The sequence below is a fragment of the Siphateles boraxobius genome, unplaced genomic scaffold (genome assembly GCF_051911475.1).
Source record: "Siphateles boraxobius isolate OS27281-9 unplaced genomic scaffold, OSU_SipBor_1 368, whole genome shotgun sequence".
Classification (NCBI taxonomy): Eukaryota; Metazoa; Chordata; class Actinopteri; order Cypriniformes; family Leuciscidae; genus Siphateles; species Siphateles boraxobius.
In genome coordinates, this window is record NW_027508995.1 from 20,001 (window position 1) to 37,500 (window position 17,500).

At 36.7% G+C, this 17,500-nt stretch overlaps 1 protein-coding gene across 3 annotated transcripts in view; it reads right to left on the minus strand.

The window, feature by feature from the left end:
* The window catches only part of LOC143702926 (eIF-2-alpha kinase GCN2-like), an 82,887-nt gene that overhangs the window by 4,876 nt on the left and 60,511 nt on the right, over positions 1 to 17,500 (minus strand). For all 3 annotated transcript variants that reach the window (XM_077196851.1, XM_077196852.1, XM_077196853.1), the window contains 5 exons: positions 15,893 to 15,979; positions 15,102 to 15,211; positions 14,324 to 14,382; positions 4,296 to 4,393; positions 2,085 to 2,153 (listed from right to left, as the gene is read on the minus strand). In XM_077196851.1, the coding sequence (XP_077052966.1) occupies positions 2,085 to 2,153; positions 4,296 to 4,393; positions 14,324 to 14,382; positions 15,102 to 15,211; positions 15,893 to 15,979 (423 nt within the window). The remainder of the gene's footprint in view (positions 1 to 2,084; positions 2,154 to 4,295; positions 4,394 to 14,323; positions 14,383 to 15,101; positions 15,212 to 15,892; positions 15,980 to 17,500) is intronic.

Below are 17,500 nucleotides of genomic sequence, written 5' to 3' on the forward strand. Positions count from 1 at the left end.
CGTTCAGTCAACAGGAAGTGCTCAACATGAGCGTTCACAGTCAACAGGAAGTGCTCAACATGAGCGTTCACAGTCAACAGGAAGTGCTCAACATGAGCGTTCACAGGGCAGTCGATGACATCGAGACTCATGCAGGGTTTATTAAGACTTGAACAGCTTTTTGAGGAATGAACTGACGTCTAAAGCACACGACGAGTTGAATTAGAAACACTTCAAAATCATTTTCATTCGTTTTTTATTCATTTAACAAAGAAAAATATCTGGATTAGCTCTGCTCCTAAACACTAGAGTGTGGAAATAACTTTTACTGTACGTTTCTTTTATTTGTATAGCACTATTAAAACAACACATGTTGAGAAACGTGTTTTACATCATCTCAGTGAAATAGACAAAATAGTACAACAGTAATAGAATAAAAATAATAGAATTTTCAGTACAAATGTCTAATATATGTTTACTGGAGAAGCAAAATGATCCAACATAATAATCAACACATTTTAATACTATATTGACATATTTGTTCATGTTTTAAGCGTTAAACTAAATTTTGTAACATTTCTAAGAAAACAAGACCTCATATATTAATTTTGCTACTCCAGTAAATGTATCTTGATGTATTTGCACTGGACATAAATACTGTGAAATATATATACATATATATTTATCTTTTGATGTGCATGTTGCAATTTCTGTAAAGCTGCTTTGAGACAATGTGTATTGTGAAAAGCGCTATACAAATAAATTTGAATTGAATTGAATTGAATGTGATGTTTAATGCCATGACGCTTTTAAACCCTGATATAAGTGCAGATTTTGTTTCTGTAAGTGATGTTGATCAGACGTGTGTGTGTGTGTGTGTGTGTGTGTGTGTTTGTGTGTGTGTGTGTAGCTCGAGGTGCTTCTACAGACGTGTGTGTGTGTGTGTGTGTGTGTGTGTGTGTGTGTGTGTGTGTGTAGCTCGAGGTGCTTCTACAGACGTGTGTGTGTGTGTGTGTGTGTGTGTGTGTGTGTGTGTAGCTCGAGGTGCTTCTACAGACGTGTGTGTGTGTGTGTGTAGCTCGAGGTGCTTCTACAGACGTGTGTGTGTGTGTGTGTGTGTGTGTGTAGCTTGAGGTGCTTCTACAGACGTGTGTGTGTGTGTGTGTGTGTGTGTGTGTGTGTGTAGCTCGAGGTGCTTCTACAGACGTGTGTGTGTGTGTGTGTGTGTGTGTGTGTGTGTGTGTGTGTGTGTGAAGCTCGAGGTGCTTCTACAGACGTGTGTGTGTGTGTGTGTGTGTGTGTGTGTGTTTGTGTGTGTGTGTGTGAAGCTCGAGTTGCTTCTACAGATGTGTGTGTGTGTGTGTGTGTGTGTGTGTGTGTGTGTGTGTGTGTGTGAAGCTCGAGGTGCTTCTACAGACGTGTGTGTGTGTGTGTGTGTGTGTGTGTGTGTGTGTGTGTGTGTGTGTGTGTGTGTGTGTAGCTCGAGGTGCTTCTACAGACGTGTGTGTGTGTGTGTGTGTGTGTAGCTCGCTGTGCTTCTACAGTTGCATATGAACTGGTAACTCCGGGTTAGAGGAGTTTTGTAAACTGTAATAACAGTAAACCACTATATTCCCCTCATAACCACTAATTAGCTAAATATGCAAACGATGTAAATCTCACTGACAAGCGTTCGCCTCCTTTTGCTGTTTACAATTCTGAGAAGTGTGTGTGTGTGTGTTAGTGTGCGTGTGAGAGAGAGTGTGAGTAAGTATGAGTGTGTGTGTGTTAGTGCGTGTGTGTGTTAGTGTGCGTGTGTGTTAGTCTGTGTGTGTGTACCAAATGTCCAAACAAGGATAGTAAAACGTGAGATTCTCTACTTCGTGAGACTTTTTGCTGGTCCTCACAAGGAACATTAATTAACAAACATAATAAAATACAGAAAGTTGTGCGTGATGGATAGGTTTAGGGGTCGGGTTAGTGTGTGTGTGTGTGTGTGTGTGTGTGTGTTTAAAACACACTCTATGCCATATATTGGTCGACCACTCATGTAAACCTTGAATGTAATGTAAGTCGCTAAGGCTCATGTGTTGATCTGACAGCAGGAAATGACATCATGCACTTACAGCCAACACTTCGATGTCGCTGCTCCTGTTCTGTAAATTACTGCTCAGATTCTGCAGTCGTGATTGAATCTGAAAGACAGAATCAGTTCATGTTCATAATGCAAAATGAACAGAAAACAAAAGGCATTTCATTATAAATACACTGAGCAGAAGACACCTAAACTGACCGCCAAGGCTGCATTTATTTATCAAAAAATTTGTAAAAACAGTGAAATATTATTCCAATGTAAATCAGCTGTTTTCTATGTGAATATATAGTAAAGTGTAATTTATTCCTGTGATCAAAGCTGAATTTTCAGCATCATTACTCCAGTCTTCAGTGTCACATGATCCTTCAGAAATCACTATAATATGATGATTTGATGCCCAAGAAACATTTATGATTATTATCAGTGTTGAAAACAGTTATTTATATATTTTTTAAGGATTCTTTGATGAATAGAAAGTTTTAAAAGAACAGCATTTATTTGAAATGTAATCTTTTGTAACATTATAAATGTCTATACTGTCACTTTTGATACATTTAATGCATCCTTAATGAATAAAAGTATTCATTTCAAAATAATTTTTAAAGATCTCACTTACCCCAAAACTTTTTTGTATCATAAAATCTGAAGCAGCATAACCTTGTTTTAACATTGATGCACAAGAAACATTCATATTCATATTATAGTGATTTCTGAAGGATCATGTGACACTGAAGACTGGAGTAATGATGCTGAAAATTCAGCTTTGATCACAGGAATAAATTACACTTTACTATATACTCACATAGACGCTTTACATTGGAATAATATTTCTGTATGTTTGATCAGATAAATGCAGCTTTGATGAGCAGAAGAGACTCTCAGAAACATTATAAATACGAATGATTTGAAAGCTTTGACCGGCAGTGTAATAGAGTTGAGCGCAGGACTTCATGTTTCTATGGCTCATCAAATATGAATGATTATTTCATCAGAAGGGCGTCTCCGCTGTCCTGAGACTCACACACGCTAAATTAAACAGCAATTGAGCTGAAATGAACAAGACGCTCCTCAATGGGAATCACAGATTCAAGACTTTCTCTGTTTAATGGAGTGAGAAAACGTCAAAGGGAAATCTATCAAAAAGCAGCTCTGGGATTATAGAATTAATGTGACATTCGTAAAACAAGCGAGCGTGAGTGATTGTGAGGGAAACATACAGTCAAACCAAGATTTATTCAACATTTCTCACATTATCAGTTTATTCGCTGTAGTTTAGAAAATGGTAGTAAAATATGAGCAGAACTCAGAGTTATTAAATCAGTGGATATTTCCCTGGTTTTGTCCGTCCTTCTGTTAGACTCTCACACATGAATTATGTTGAAAATCTGTCAGCTGTTAAATTTAACTACACAATTAGATAATACCAGTTTAGCTCAACCAATCACCAAGCAATGCTTCATGTTGTTCAGTCTGTGTGTAAAAAGCTGCATTAGTTATTAAAGAAAAAACACTTCAGCAAAACATGATCAGCTCAAAGTGTCCCAATCATTTTTGGTCTCAAATTTGTATAAATATTACAGGTGGTCACTGTATGAAGAATTTTTTGGGTATAATATGTCACTTTATTTTGCTCTCCTCACTAAATGATCTATAGTGTCCTGCACACACTAGTAAAAAAGTATATCTGGTGCTGAATAATTTTTTGTTTGTCTGTATTCCTGTCTGAAAAAGTCTTCAATTCAGTTTTATCAAATTTGAGGCCATGAAACGTCTTAAATGACATTTAGATTAAAAGTCTTGAGATTATGGAGGGGGTGATGCAGGGCAGATGAAGCCGTTACACTGACCATAACATTCAAGATATCAGGATATCAGAAATAAAAATGCCCCATACAAGTTTTATACGAGCAATATCACACGAGTGCTGTTTCTGATGAAGAACTTCATAAAAAGAGCCATTTACTTCATTTCTCAATGAATCTGCGTTTTGAGCGTATAGTTTAATAACATTTTTGGGTATAATATATCACTTTATTTTGCTCTCCTCACTTACATAAATGAACTATAGTGTCCTGCACACACAAGTAAAACAATATCAAATATTATATCTGGTGTCTGAATAATGTTTGTTGAATGTATGTTCCCTACAGGCATTAAAGGCACAAGATGAGGAAGAAACCGTGTTTCCTGTGATGAGAGATGTGAGATCAGTGTTCATGATGTGAGATGAGTGTTCACAGACCTGCGTCTCGTATCTCCGTCTCGAGCTGGCGGACACTTTCTCAGGCGTCACGAGGTTCACGTTCATGCCGGCGTTGCTCCCGTGGGACTCGGACACACCTGACGGACACACCAGAACAGCAGAACATCAGGATTCACCCAAACATCTGCAGAAACACTTCAGATTAACTCAAAGTCTCGCGAGGTTTTAAACGCAAAATCTGTCCGAGCCAAGCATTACACTACACTACAGTATTACACTACAGCATTACACTACAGTATTACACTACACTACAGCATTACACTACACTACAGTATTACATTTCACTACAGCATTACACTACACTACAGCATTACACTACACTACAGCATTACACTACACTACAATATTACACTACACTACAGCATTACACTACACTACAGCATTACACTACACTACAGCATTAAACTACAGCATTACACTACACTACAGTTTTACACTACACTACAGCATTAAACTACAGCATTACACTACACTACAGCATTACACTACACTACACTACAGCATTACACTACAGTTTTACAATACACTACAGCATTAAACTACAGCATTACACTACAGCATTACACTACACTACAGCATTACACTACAGCATTACACTACAGCATTACACTACAGCATTACACTACACTACAGCATTACACTACAGCATTACACTACAGCATTACACTACACTACAGCATTACACTACACTACAGCATTACACTACACTACAACATTACACTATACTACAGCATTACACTACAGCATTACACTACACTACAGCATTACACTACAGCATTACACCACACTACAGCATTACACTACAGCATTACACTACACTACAGCATTACACTACAGCATTACACTACAGCATTAAACTACACTACAGCATTACACTACACTACAGCATTACACTACAGCATTACACTACACTATAGCATTACACTACACTACAGCATTACACTACACTACAGCATTACACTACAGTACAGCATTACACTACACTGCAGCATTACACTACACTACAGTATTACACTACAGTACAGCATTACACTACACTACAGCACTACACTACAGCATTACACTACACTACAGCATTAAACTACACTACAGCATTACACTACACTACAGTATTACACTACACTACAGTATTACACTACACTACAGCATTGCAAAACAGTACAGCATTACACTACACCAGGGGCAGTACAGCATTACACTACACTATTACACTACACTACAGCATTACACTACACTACAGCATTACACTACACTACAGCATTACACTACCCTACAGCATTACACTACAGCATTACACTACAGTACAGCATTACACTACACTACACTATTACACTACAGCATTACACTAGACTACAGTATTACACTACAGCATTACACAACACTATTACACTACACTACAGCATTGCACTACACTGCAGCATTACACTACACCACTACACTACAGCATTACACTACAGCATTACACTACAGCATTACACTACAGCATTACACTACAGCATTACACTACAGCATTACACTACAGCATTACACTACACTACAGCACTACACTACAGTACAGCATTACACTACAGCATTACACTACACTACAGCATTACACTACACTATTACACTACACTACAGCATTACACTACACTACAGCATTACACTACACTACAGCATTACACTACACTACACTATTACACTACACTACAGCATTACACTACACTAAAGCATTACACTACAGCATTACACTACAGCATTACACTACAGCATTACACTACAGCATTACACTACAGCATTACACTACAGCATTACACTACACTAAAGCATTACACTACACTACAGCATTACACTACACTACAGCATTACACTACACTACAGCATTACACTACACTACAGGATTACACTACAGCATTACACTACACTACAGCATTACACTACACTACAGCATTACACTACAGAATTACACTACACTACAGCATTACACTATAGCATTACACTACAGCATTACACTACACTACAGCACTACACTACAGTACAGCATTACACTACAGCATTACACTACACTACAGCATTACACTACACTATAACACTACACTACAGCATTACACTACACTACAGCATTACACTACACTACAGCATTACACTACACTACACTATTACACTACACTACAGCATTATACTACACTAAAGCATTACACTACAGCATTACACTACAGCATTACACTACAGCATTACACTACAGCATTACACTACAGCATTACACTACAGCATTACACTACACTACAGCATTACACTACACTAAAGCATTACACTACACTACAGCATTACACTACACTACAGCATTACACTACACTACAGCATTACACTACACTACAGGATTACACTACAGCATTACACTACACTACAGCATTACACTACACTACAGCATTACACTACAGAATTACACTACACTACAGCATTACACTATAGCATTACACTACAGCATTACACTACAGTATTGCACTACAGCATTACACTACAGTATTACACTACAGGCATTACACTACAGCATTAAACTACACTACAGCATTACACTACACTACAGGATTACACTACAGCATTACACTACACTACAGCATTACACTACACTACAGCATTACACTACAGAATTACACTACACTACAGCATTACACTACAGCATTGCACTACAGCATTGCACTACAGCATTGCACTACAGCATTACACTACAGCATTACACTACAGTATTGCACTACAGCATTACACTACAGTATTACACTACAGAATTACACTACACTACAGCATTAAACTACACTACAGCATTACACTACACTACAGCATTACACTACAGTATTACACTACACTACAGAATTACACTACACTACAGCATTACACTACAGCATTACACTACAGCATTACACTACAGCATTACACTACAGCATTACACTACACTACAGCATTACACTACAGCATTACACTACAGCATTACACTACACTATAGCATTACACTACACTACAGCATTGCACTACACTACAGCATTACACTACAGTACAGCATTACACTACAGTACAGCATTACACTACACTGCAGCATTACACTACACTACAGTATTACACTACACTACAGTATTACACTACAGTACAGCATTACACTACACTACAGCATTACACTACAGTACAGCATTACACTACACTGCAGCATTACACTACACTACAGCATTACACTACACTACTGCATTACACTACACTACAGTATTACACTACACTACAGTATTACACTACAGTAGAGCATTACACTACACTACAGCACTACACTACAGCATTACACTACACTACAGCATTACACTACAGTACAGCATTACACTACAGTACAGCATTACACTACACTACTGCATTACACTACACTACAGCATTACACTACAGCATTACACTACAGTACAGCATTACACTACACTACACTATTACACTACACTACAGTATTACACTACAGCATTACACTACACTATTACACTACACTACAGCATTGCACTACACTACAGCATTGCACTACACTACAGCATTACACTACAACACTACACTACAGCATTACACTACACTATTACACTACACTACAGCATTGCACTACACTACAGCATTGCACTACACTACAGCATTACACTACAACACTACACTACAGCATTACACTACAGCATTACACTACAGCATTACACTACAGCATTACACTACAGCATTACACTACAGCATTACACTACACTACAGCACTACACTACAGTACAGCATTACACTACAGCATTACACTACACTACAGCATTACACTACACTACAGCATTACACTACACTACACTATTACACTACACTACAGCATTACACTACACTAAAGCATTGCACTACAGCATTACACTACACTACAGCATTACACTACACTATTACACTACACTACAGCATTACACTACACTACAGCATTACACTACACTACAGCATTACACTACACTACACTATTACACTACACTACAGCATTACACTACAGCATTACACTACAGCATTACACTACAGCATTACACTACAGCATTACACTACACTACAGCATTACACTACACTACACTATTACACTACACTACAGCATTACACTACACTAAAGCATTACACTACAGCATTACACTACAGCATTACACTACAGCATTACACTACACTAAAGCATTACACTACACTACAGCATTACACTACACTACAGCATTACACTACACTACAGCATTACACTACAGCATTACACTACACTACAGCATTACACTACACTACAGCATTACACTACACTACAGCATTACACTACACTACAGCATTACACTACAGAATTACACTACACTACAGCATTACACTATAGCATTACACTACAGCATTACACTACAGTATTGCACTACAGCATTACACTAGAGTATTACACTACAGGCATTACACTACAGCATTAAACTACACTACAGCATTACACTACACTACAGGATTACACTACAGCATTACACTACACTACAGCATTACACTACACTACAGCATTACACTACAGAATTACACTACACTACAGCATTACACTACAGCATTACACTACAGTATTGCACTACAGCATTGCACTACAGCATTGCACTACAGTACAGCATTACACTACACTGCAGCATTACACTACACTACAGTATTACACTACACTACAGTATTACACTACAGTACAGCATTACACTACACTACAGCACTACACTACAGCATTACACTACACTACAGCATTACACTACAGTACAGCATTACACTACACTACAGCATTACACTACACTACAGCATTACACTACACTACTGCATTACACTACACTACAGTATTACACTACACTACAGTATTACACTACAGTACAGCATTACACTACACTACAGCACTACACTACAGCATTACACTACACTACAGCATTACACTACAGTACAGCATTACACTACACTACAGCATTACACTACACTACTGCATTACACTACACTACAGCATTACACTACAGTACAGCATTACACTACACTACACTATTACACTACACTACAGTATTACACTACAGCATTACACTACACTATTACACTACACTACAGCATTGCACTACAGCATTGCACTACACTACAGCATTGCACTACACTACAGCATTACACTACAACACTACACTACAGCATTACACTACAGCATTACACTACAGCATTACACTACACTACAGCACTACACTACAGTACAGCATTACACTACAGCATTACACTACACTACAGCATTACACTACACTATTACACTACACTACAGCATTACACTACACTATTACACTACACTACAGCATTACACTACAGCATTACACGACACTACAGCATTACACTACACTACAGCATTACACTACAGCATTACACTACACTACAGCATTACACTACACCACTACACTACAGCATTACACTACAGCATTACACTACACTACAGCATTACACTACACTACAGCATTACACTACAGCATTACACTAAACTACAGCATTACACTACACTACAGTATTACACTACACTACAGCATTACACTACACTACAGCATTACACTACAGCATTACACTACAGTACAGCATTACACTACACTACACTATTACACTACACTACAGTATTACACTACAGCATTACACTACACTATTACACTACACTACAGCATTGCACTACACTACAGCATTGCACTACACTACAGCATTACACTACAACACTACACTACAGCATTGCACTACACTACAGCATTACACTACAACACTACACTACAGCATTACACTACAGCATTACACTACAGCATTACACTACAGCATTACACTACACTACAGCACTACACTACAGTACAGCATTACACTACAGCATTACACTACACTACAGCATTACACTACACTATTACACTACACTACAGCATTACACTACACTATTACACTACACTACAGCATTGCACTACACTACAGCATTACACTACAGCATTACACGACACTACAGCATTACACTACACTACAGCATTACACTACAGCATTACACTACACTACAGCATTACACTACACCACTACACTACAGCATTACACTACAGCATTACACTACACTACAGCATTACACTACAGCATTACACTAAACTACAGCATTACACTACACTACAGTATTACACTACACTACAGCATTACACTACACTACAGCATTACACTACAGCATTACACTACAGCATTACACTACAGTACAGCATTACACTACACTACACTATTACACTACACTACAGTATTACACTACAGCATTACACTACACTATTACACTACACTACAGCATTGCACTACACTACAGCATTGCACTACACTACAGCATTACACTACAACACTACACTACAGCATTGCACTACACTACAGCATTACACTACAACACTACACTACAGCATTACACTACAGCATTACACTACAGCATTACACTACAGCATTACACTACACTACAGCACTACACTACAGTACAGCATTACACTACAGCATTACACTACACTACAGCATTACACTACACTACAGCATTACACTACACTACACTATTACACTACACTACAGCATTACACTACACTAAAGCATTGCACTACAGCATTACACTACACTACAGCATTACACTACACTATTACACTACACTACAGCATTACACTACACTACAGCATTACACTACACTACAGCATTACACTACACTACACTATTACACTACACTACAGCATTACACTACACTAAAGCATTACACTACAGCATTACACTACAGCATTACACTACAGCATTACACTACACTACAGCATTACACTACACTAAAGCATTACACTACACTACAGCATTACACTAAACTACCGCATTACACTACACTACAGCATTACACTACACTACAGCACTACACTACAGCATTACACTACACTACACTATTACACTACACTACAGCATTACACTACACTACAGCATTACACTACAGCATTACACTACACTACAGCATTACACTACACTACAGCATTACACTACACTACAGCATTACACTACAGCATAGCATTAAACTACAGCATTACACTACAGCATTACACTACACTACAGCATTACACTCCACTACAGCATTAAACTACAGCATTACACTACACTACAGCATTACACTACACTACAGTATTACACTACACTACAGCATTACACTACACTACAGCATTACACTACAGTATGACACTACACTACAGTATTACACTACACTACAGCATTACACTACACTACAGCATTACACTACACTACAGCATTACACTACACTACAGCATTACACTACAGCATGGCATTAAACTACAGCATTACACTACAACATTACACTACACTACAGCATTACACTCCACTACAGCATTAAACTACAGCATTACACTACACTACAGCATTACACTACACTACAGTATTACACTACACTACAGCATTACACTACAGAATGACACTACACTACAGTATTACACTACACTACAGCATTACACTACAGCATTACACTACAGTATGACACTACACTACAGTATTACACCACACTACAGCATTACACCACACTACAGCATTACACTACAGCATTACACCACACTACAGCATTACACCACACTACAGCATTACACCACACTACAGCATTACACTACAGCATTACACTACACTACAGCATTACACTACACTACAGCATTACACCACACTACAGCATTACACTACAGCATTACACTACACTACAGCATTACACTACAGCATTACACTACACTACAGTTTTACACTACACTACAGCATTACACTACACTATTACACTACACTACAGTATTACACTACACTACAGCATTACACTACACTATTACACTACACTACAGCATTACACTACACTACAGTTTTACACTACACTACAGCATTACACTACACTATTACACTACACTACAGTATTACACTACACTACAGCATTACACTACAGCATTACACTACACTACAGCATTACACCACACTACAGCATTTCACTACACTACTGCATTACACTACAGTATTACACTACACTACAGCTTTACACTACACTACAGCATTACACTACACTACAGCATTACACTACACTACAGCATTACACTAAACTACAGCATTACACTACACTACAGCATTACACTACACTACAGCATTACACTACACTACAGTATTACACTACACTACAGCATTACACTACAGCATTACACTACACTACAGCATTACACCACACTACAGCATTTCACTACACTACAGTATTACACTACAGCATTACACTACACTACTGCATTACACTACAGTATTACACTACACTACAGCTTTACACTACACTACAGCATTACACTACACTACAGCATTACACTACACTACAGCATTACACTAAACTACAGCATTACACTACACTACAGCATTACACTACACTACAGCATTACACTACAGCATTACACTACAGCATTACACTACAGCATTACACTACACTACAGCATTACACTACAGCATTACACTACACTACAGCATTACACTACACTACAGCATTACACTACACTACACTACAGCATTACACTACAGCATTACACTACACTACAGCATTACACTACACTGAACTTTCAAATTACTTTGATTTGAAATGAATCAATGTTGAACTGAATTGAGCTTAAAAACAACACTAGAGCTGCTTATAGTTGATTTGAAATGAATCAATGACTTTGAACTGAATTGAGCTGCTTACAGCTGAATTGAACTAGTTTCATAATCGATGGACTGGTTATTGAACTTAATTAACTGTATAGAGCTGAATAATAACACTATTGAAACTTTTGTAGTTTATAAGAATTCAAGTAGATTTAATTACAAATTTTGCTTTTTATCTTTCTTATATTGTGTCTCTCCTATTGTTTGTAATTAGCATTTCTGTTCTTATTGTTCATAACAAACATAAAATAATTAAATTAAATTAAATAAAAATCAAAAAATGAGGACTTATTCAAACATCTGCTGGAAACACTTCAGATTAACTCAATGTCTCACAAGGTTTTAAACGTAATATCTGCCAGAGCCAAGCATTACACTACACTACACTGAGTCCCTTTTGTGTTTTAATGAATTAATAAAGCAGAATGCCTTGAGAGGACACGAGTTTCTGACACTGTACAATGACTTTGATTTGAAATGAATCAATGACTTTGAACTGAATTGAGCTGCTTACAGCTGAATTTAACTAGTTTCATAATCGATGGACTAGTTATTGAACTGAATTCACTGTATAGAGCTGAATAATAACACTATTGAAACCTTTGAAGTTTTTTAAAATTCATGTAGATTTAGATAATAAAATAATCTCTATTTTGTTTTATACCGTATCCGCCTATTGTTTGTAATTTGCATCTTTGTTCTTATAGTTAATAACAAAGATGAAATAATTAAATGAAATCAAGTGAAATTAGATTTTGATCATATAACCCCTACATGAAGGAAGGAATCAATCAATACATTTGTATTTATTTTGCACTTTTCCAAAGAAATCAATGCAGTTTAAAGTGCTTTAAGGGCAAGAAACAGGAGTAAAAATAGACAATGATTAAAATAGCAATTGAAAGAAGACCCAAAATAGATTATAACAATATCATTAAAAGTGTAAAATTGAATATCAATAACGATAAAAAAAAAAACAGAATACAGATGAAACTCAAAAAATGAGAATATCGTGCAACAGTTCATGTATTTCAGTAATTCAAATTAAAAGGTGAAACTAATATATTTAGTATATATAACTATATACATATGCATGATTATACTTTTCAGAGGGACGATTTTTCTGTATTTAAAATCTTTTTTTTATTGATTTTATGTAATATTCTAATTTTCTGAGATTTTGAATTTGGGGTTTTCATAAGCTGTAAGCCATAATCATCAAAATAATAACTTTTGCATGATATTCAAATTTTTCAAGTTTCACCTGTATGATTGAAGAAAAATGTAAATAAATAAATGAACTAGGTTACTGCTACCTGAGTTTCCCAGTGATGATCCCTTGGGATTCTGCAGAGAAACGCTCTCTGAAACCTCTCTGATGGACAGACGAGAGAAAACAACATGAGATATTTCCTCTGGACTCTAAAACATGGTTTCCTAGGGCTAGGCATTGACACAAATTTCACAATTCTATTTGATTTCCAAATGGATTCATTTGGATATATATTTATATATCAGGTACAGTACGTCAAATTTTTTAAAGGAGAAAATGTCTTAAGGCTGTAAATTATACAGGGAACAAGGAAATTTGTTTTCATGACTTATTTATTCAAACATACATTAAATATTGAAGAAATTGTTAATTTCAAATATAATGAATATGTAATATAATGCATATCAAAACACTCCTCTCTAGAGTTATTTACGGAGTTTATTGTCACTGAATGGCTTTAAATGTGACGTTCTGAATATTTCAACACCTTCTGATGTTCATTAATGTTTATTTGCTGCTGTAACTAGTAGTCAAGAGAAAGAGATAATTGGTTCAACTCTCACACACACATTAAAGACACACACACACACACACACATACACATTTATTGACTGAATTTCATTATAAAAGTGATAGAATCAAAGCACAAAGCTTATTGTGATTATTTAACGGCAGGAGCTATTTAGTGAAGTCAACTGAAAACAGCATTAAAAGATCCGAGTCTTAGGCTTTAAGATATCGATTTATGAAAATGAGAATTGATTAAAATTGAGAAATCCATTTTTTTAACAGCCAAATTGTTTACGGTGGGCGTCTCTCACCGGTTCCTCTCCTCGGAGAGTTTGATCCGGCTCTTCTGGATGAAGTGATCCACCAGATCCGACTCGGGAATTCTCTTCTCCGACTGACGGTCTTTCTCAAACGACTTCACCTGACGGGAAGAGCAGAGAGACAATCACTGCACTTTTATTCCTATAGTGCTTTTCTAGATTTCTATAGTGCTTATATACAGCTTTACAACATTACCACTGCTATTTTCCTGTTTATTCATGTAAAGTTAATCAATTATGAAACAATGTTGATTTGATTCAGTTCAATAAATGTCAATGTTGCAAAATTCAACAATTATGATTTTTTTTTATGTTGATTAAATTTAGTTCAATAACAGTCAATGTCGCAAAATTCATTCGATTATGATTTTTTATGTTGATTAAATTTAGTTCAATAACAGTCAATGTTGCAAAATTCATCAATTATAAACAATATAATGTTGATTAAATTTAGTTCAATAACAGTCAATGTCGCAAAATTCATCAATTCTGAAACAAATTTTTAATGTTGATTCAGTTCAATAAGAGTGTCAATGTCAAAATTCATCAATTATGAAACAAATTTCAATGTTGATTCAGTTCAATATGAGTGTCAATGTCGCAAAATTCATCAATGATGAAACGAATTTAAATTCAGCTGTAAAGCAGCTCAACAGAAGACAATACTCTCATTATTCAGATCAATTCAGTTCAAGTTTTGTTCTTATCTGAAGTTAAATTGATAATATTACTAAATATTAATTGTGTTTTTGAGCGCTAGTGCAGGTGTTGAAGTGATTTACCTTCAGGTAATTTCCTTCTTTATCAGACACGAGGACCATGAATGTGATTCCAGCTTGTCTGCAATGTTCCAGAAGAGCTTCTTGTGACTGTGGCACAAAAACACACATTTACACACACATTTACACACACACATTAACACACACACACACACACACACACACACACACACAGAGAGAAAAACAAAAACAAGTGTGTCAAAATTCTTGTAAAGTCATTGTGTTTTCACGATCAATACAAGTTTCATCTGCCCAAGTACGGCCCAGTAATAATGATGAAAATCATGAGGAATTTAATGACTGTGGTTTTGAGTCGAACAGAATAATATTAATATTGACTTGTGGTTCAGGAAGTGAGGAACTGCTCTGATGATTATAGACTGTAAATCATGAGGTTAAGACCAGGGTGGGAAATTAGCACCTAGTGACTTTGCCTTGTATACCAGCCACAGTGGCGGGTAAATTGTAAAACATATTTTTATTGGTTACTACTTAAAACATTCCTTGTAACGGATTAGACATCTTTTGTCAAAGAATGCTGTTGCTAAGTAAAAATAATGCACTTTTGTCGAGTAACTAATTTGATTGGTTTTCAGCGCTGTGCTTTACGGACACGGCCCTGAACGGACCATGACACATATAGCTGAGGTACAGACGAAAGGAAAATTAAAAAAATATACCCGGTGTTAAGAGGCCCGCCGCGGAGTCAGCAGTATATGAATGTACAACCTGTTGAGGGCGAAGTAAATATAAAGTGAATGTACTTTTCGAACAAGTGGCGCATTGATGACGAAGGGAAAACGAGGGTTCGCTTAGTTCGCTTACTGTCGAACCTATGCGTCGTCCGAAAATGCAAACAATTCAGTTAAACTTTTCATCTTCAATCCTATCTGTATTTGTGAGAAGTGGTGCTGTCCTGAGTTGAAAGATAGCCTACTTTACGGCTTTATTATCGAGTTAACCCTCTAGGGTCGACAAACGCGTGGGCGCGTTTTGCTGGATTTTTTTCAAATAGCAGCAAAATACATTTAAATACTCCATCGTTTATGGTCATACAGACTTAACTAATATTAAAAAATAAACTGTAAAATAACCATGCATAAAATTCTCTCAAAAATACAAACATGTACATACATGTTGCTTACATATTATGGTAGCCCTGTTTGTGCTAAATAGTGCTTTTTTTGTAAAAAAAAAAAAAAAAAGGGCGTGCGCCCGTGAGCATCCACGGAGGAAAACAGTTAAATTGGCTCCTGAGTGCAGCATAACTCATATTGTTAAATGGATAAAACGAATGACATATTTGTAATGGACGTCAATGTTATCAAAGTCACAGTTCTCATTCATAAATTTGAATTCCAGAAAAAGTGGCTGGTAAAAAATACAAGTGGCTGGTAAAATTGGGCATCCACCAGCCACTGTGGCTGAAAAAGTTAATTTCCCACCCTGGTTAAGACTAATTTGAGTCATTGAAAAACCTACTCACTCTCACACTCACACTCACTCTCACACTCTCTCTCTCACTCTTTCTTTCACTCTCTCACACACACACTCACTCACAACCCACTCTCACACTCACTCTCACACTCACTCTCACTCTCACACTCTCTC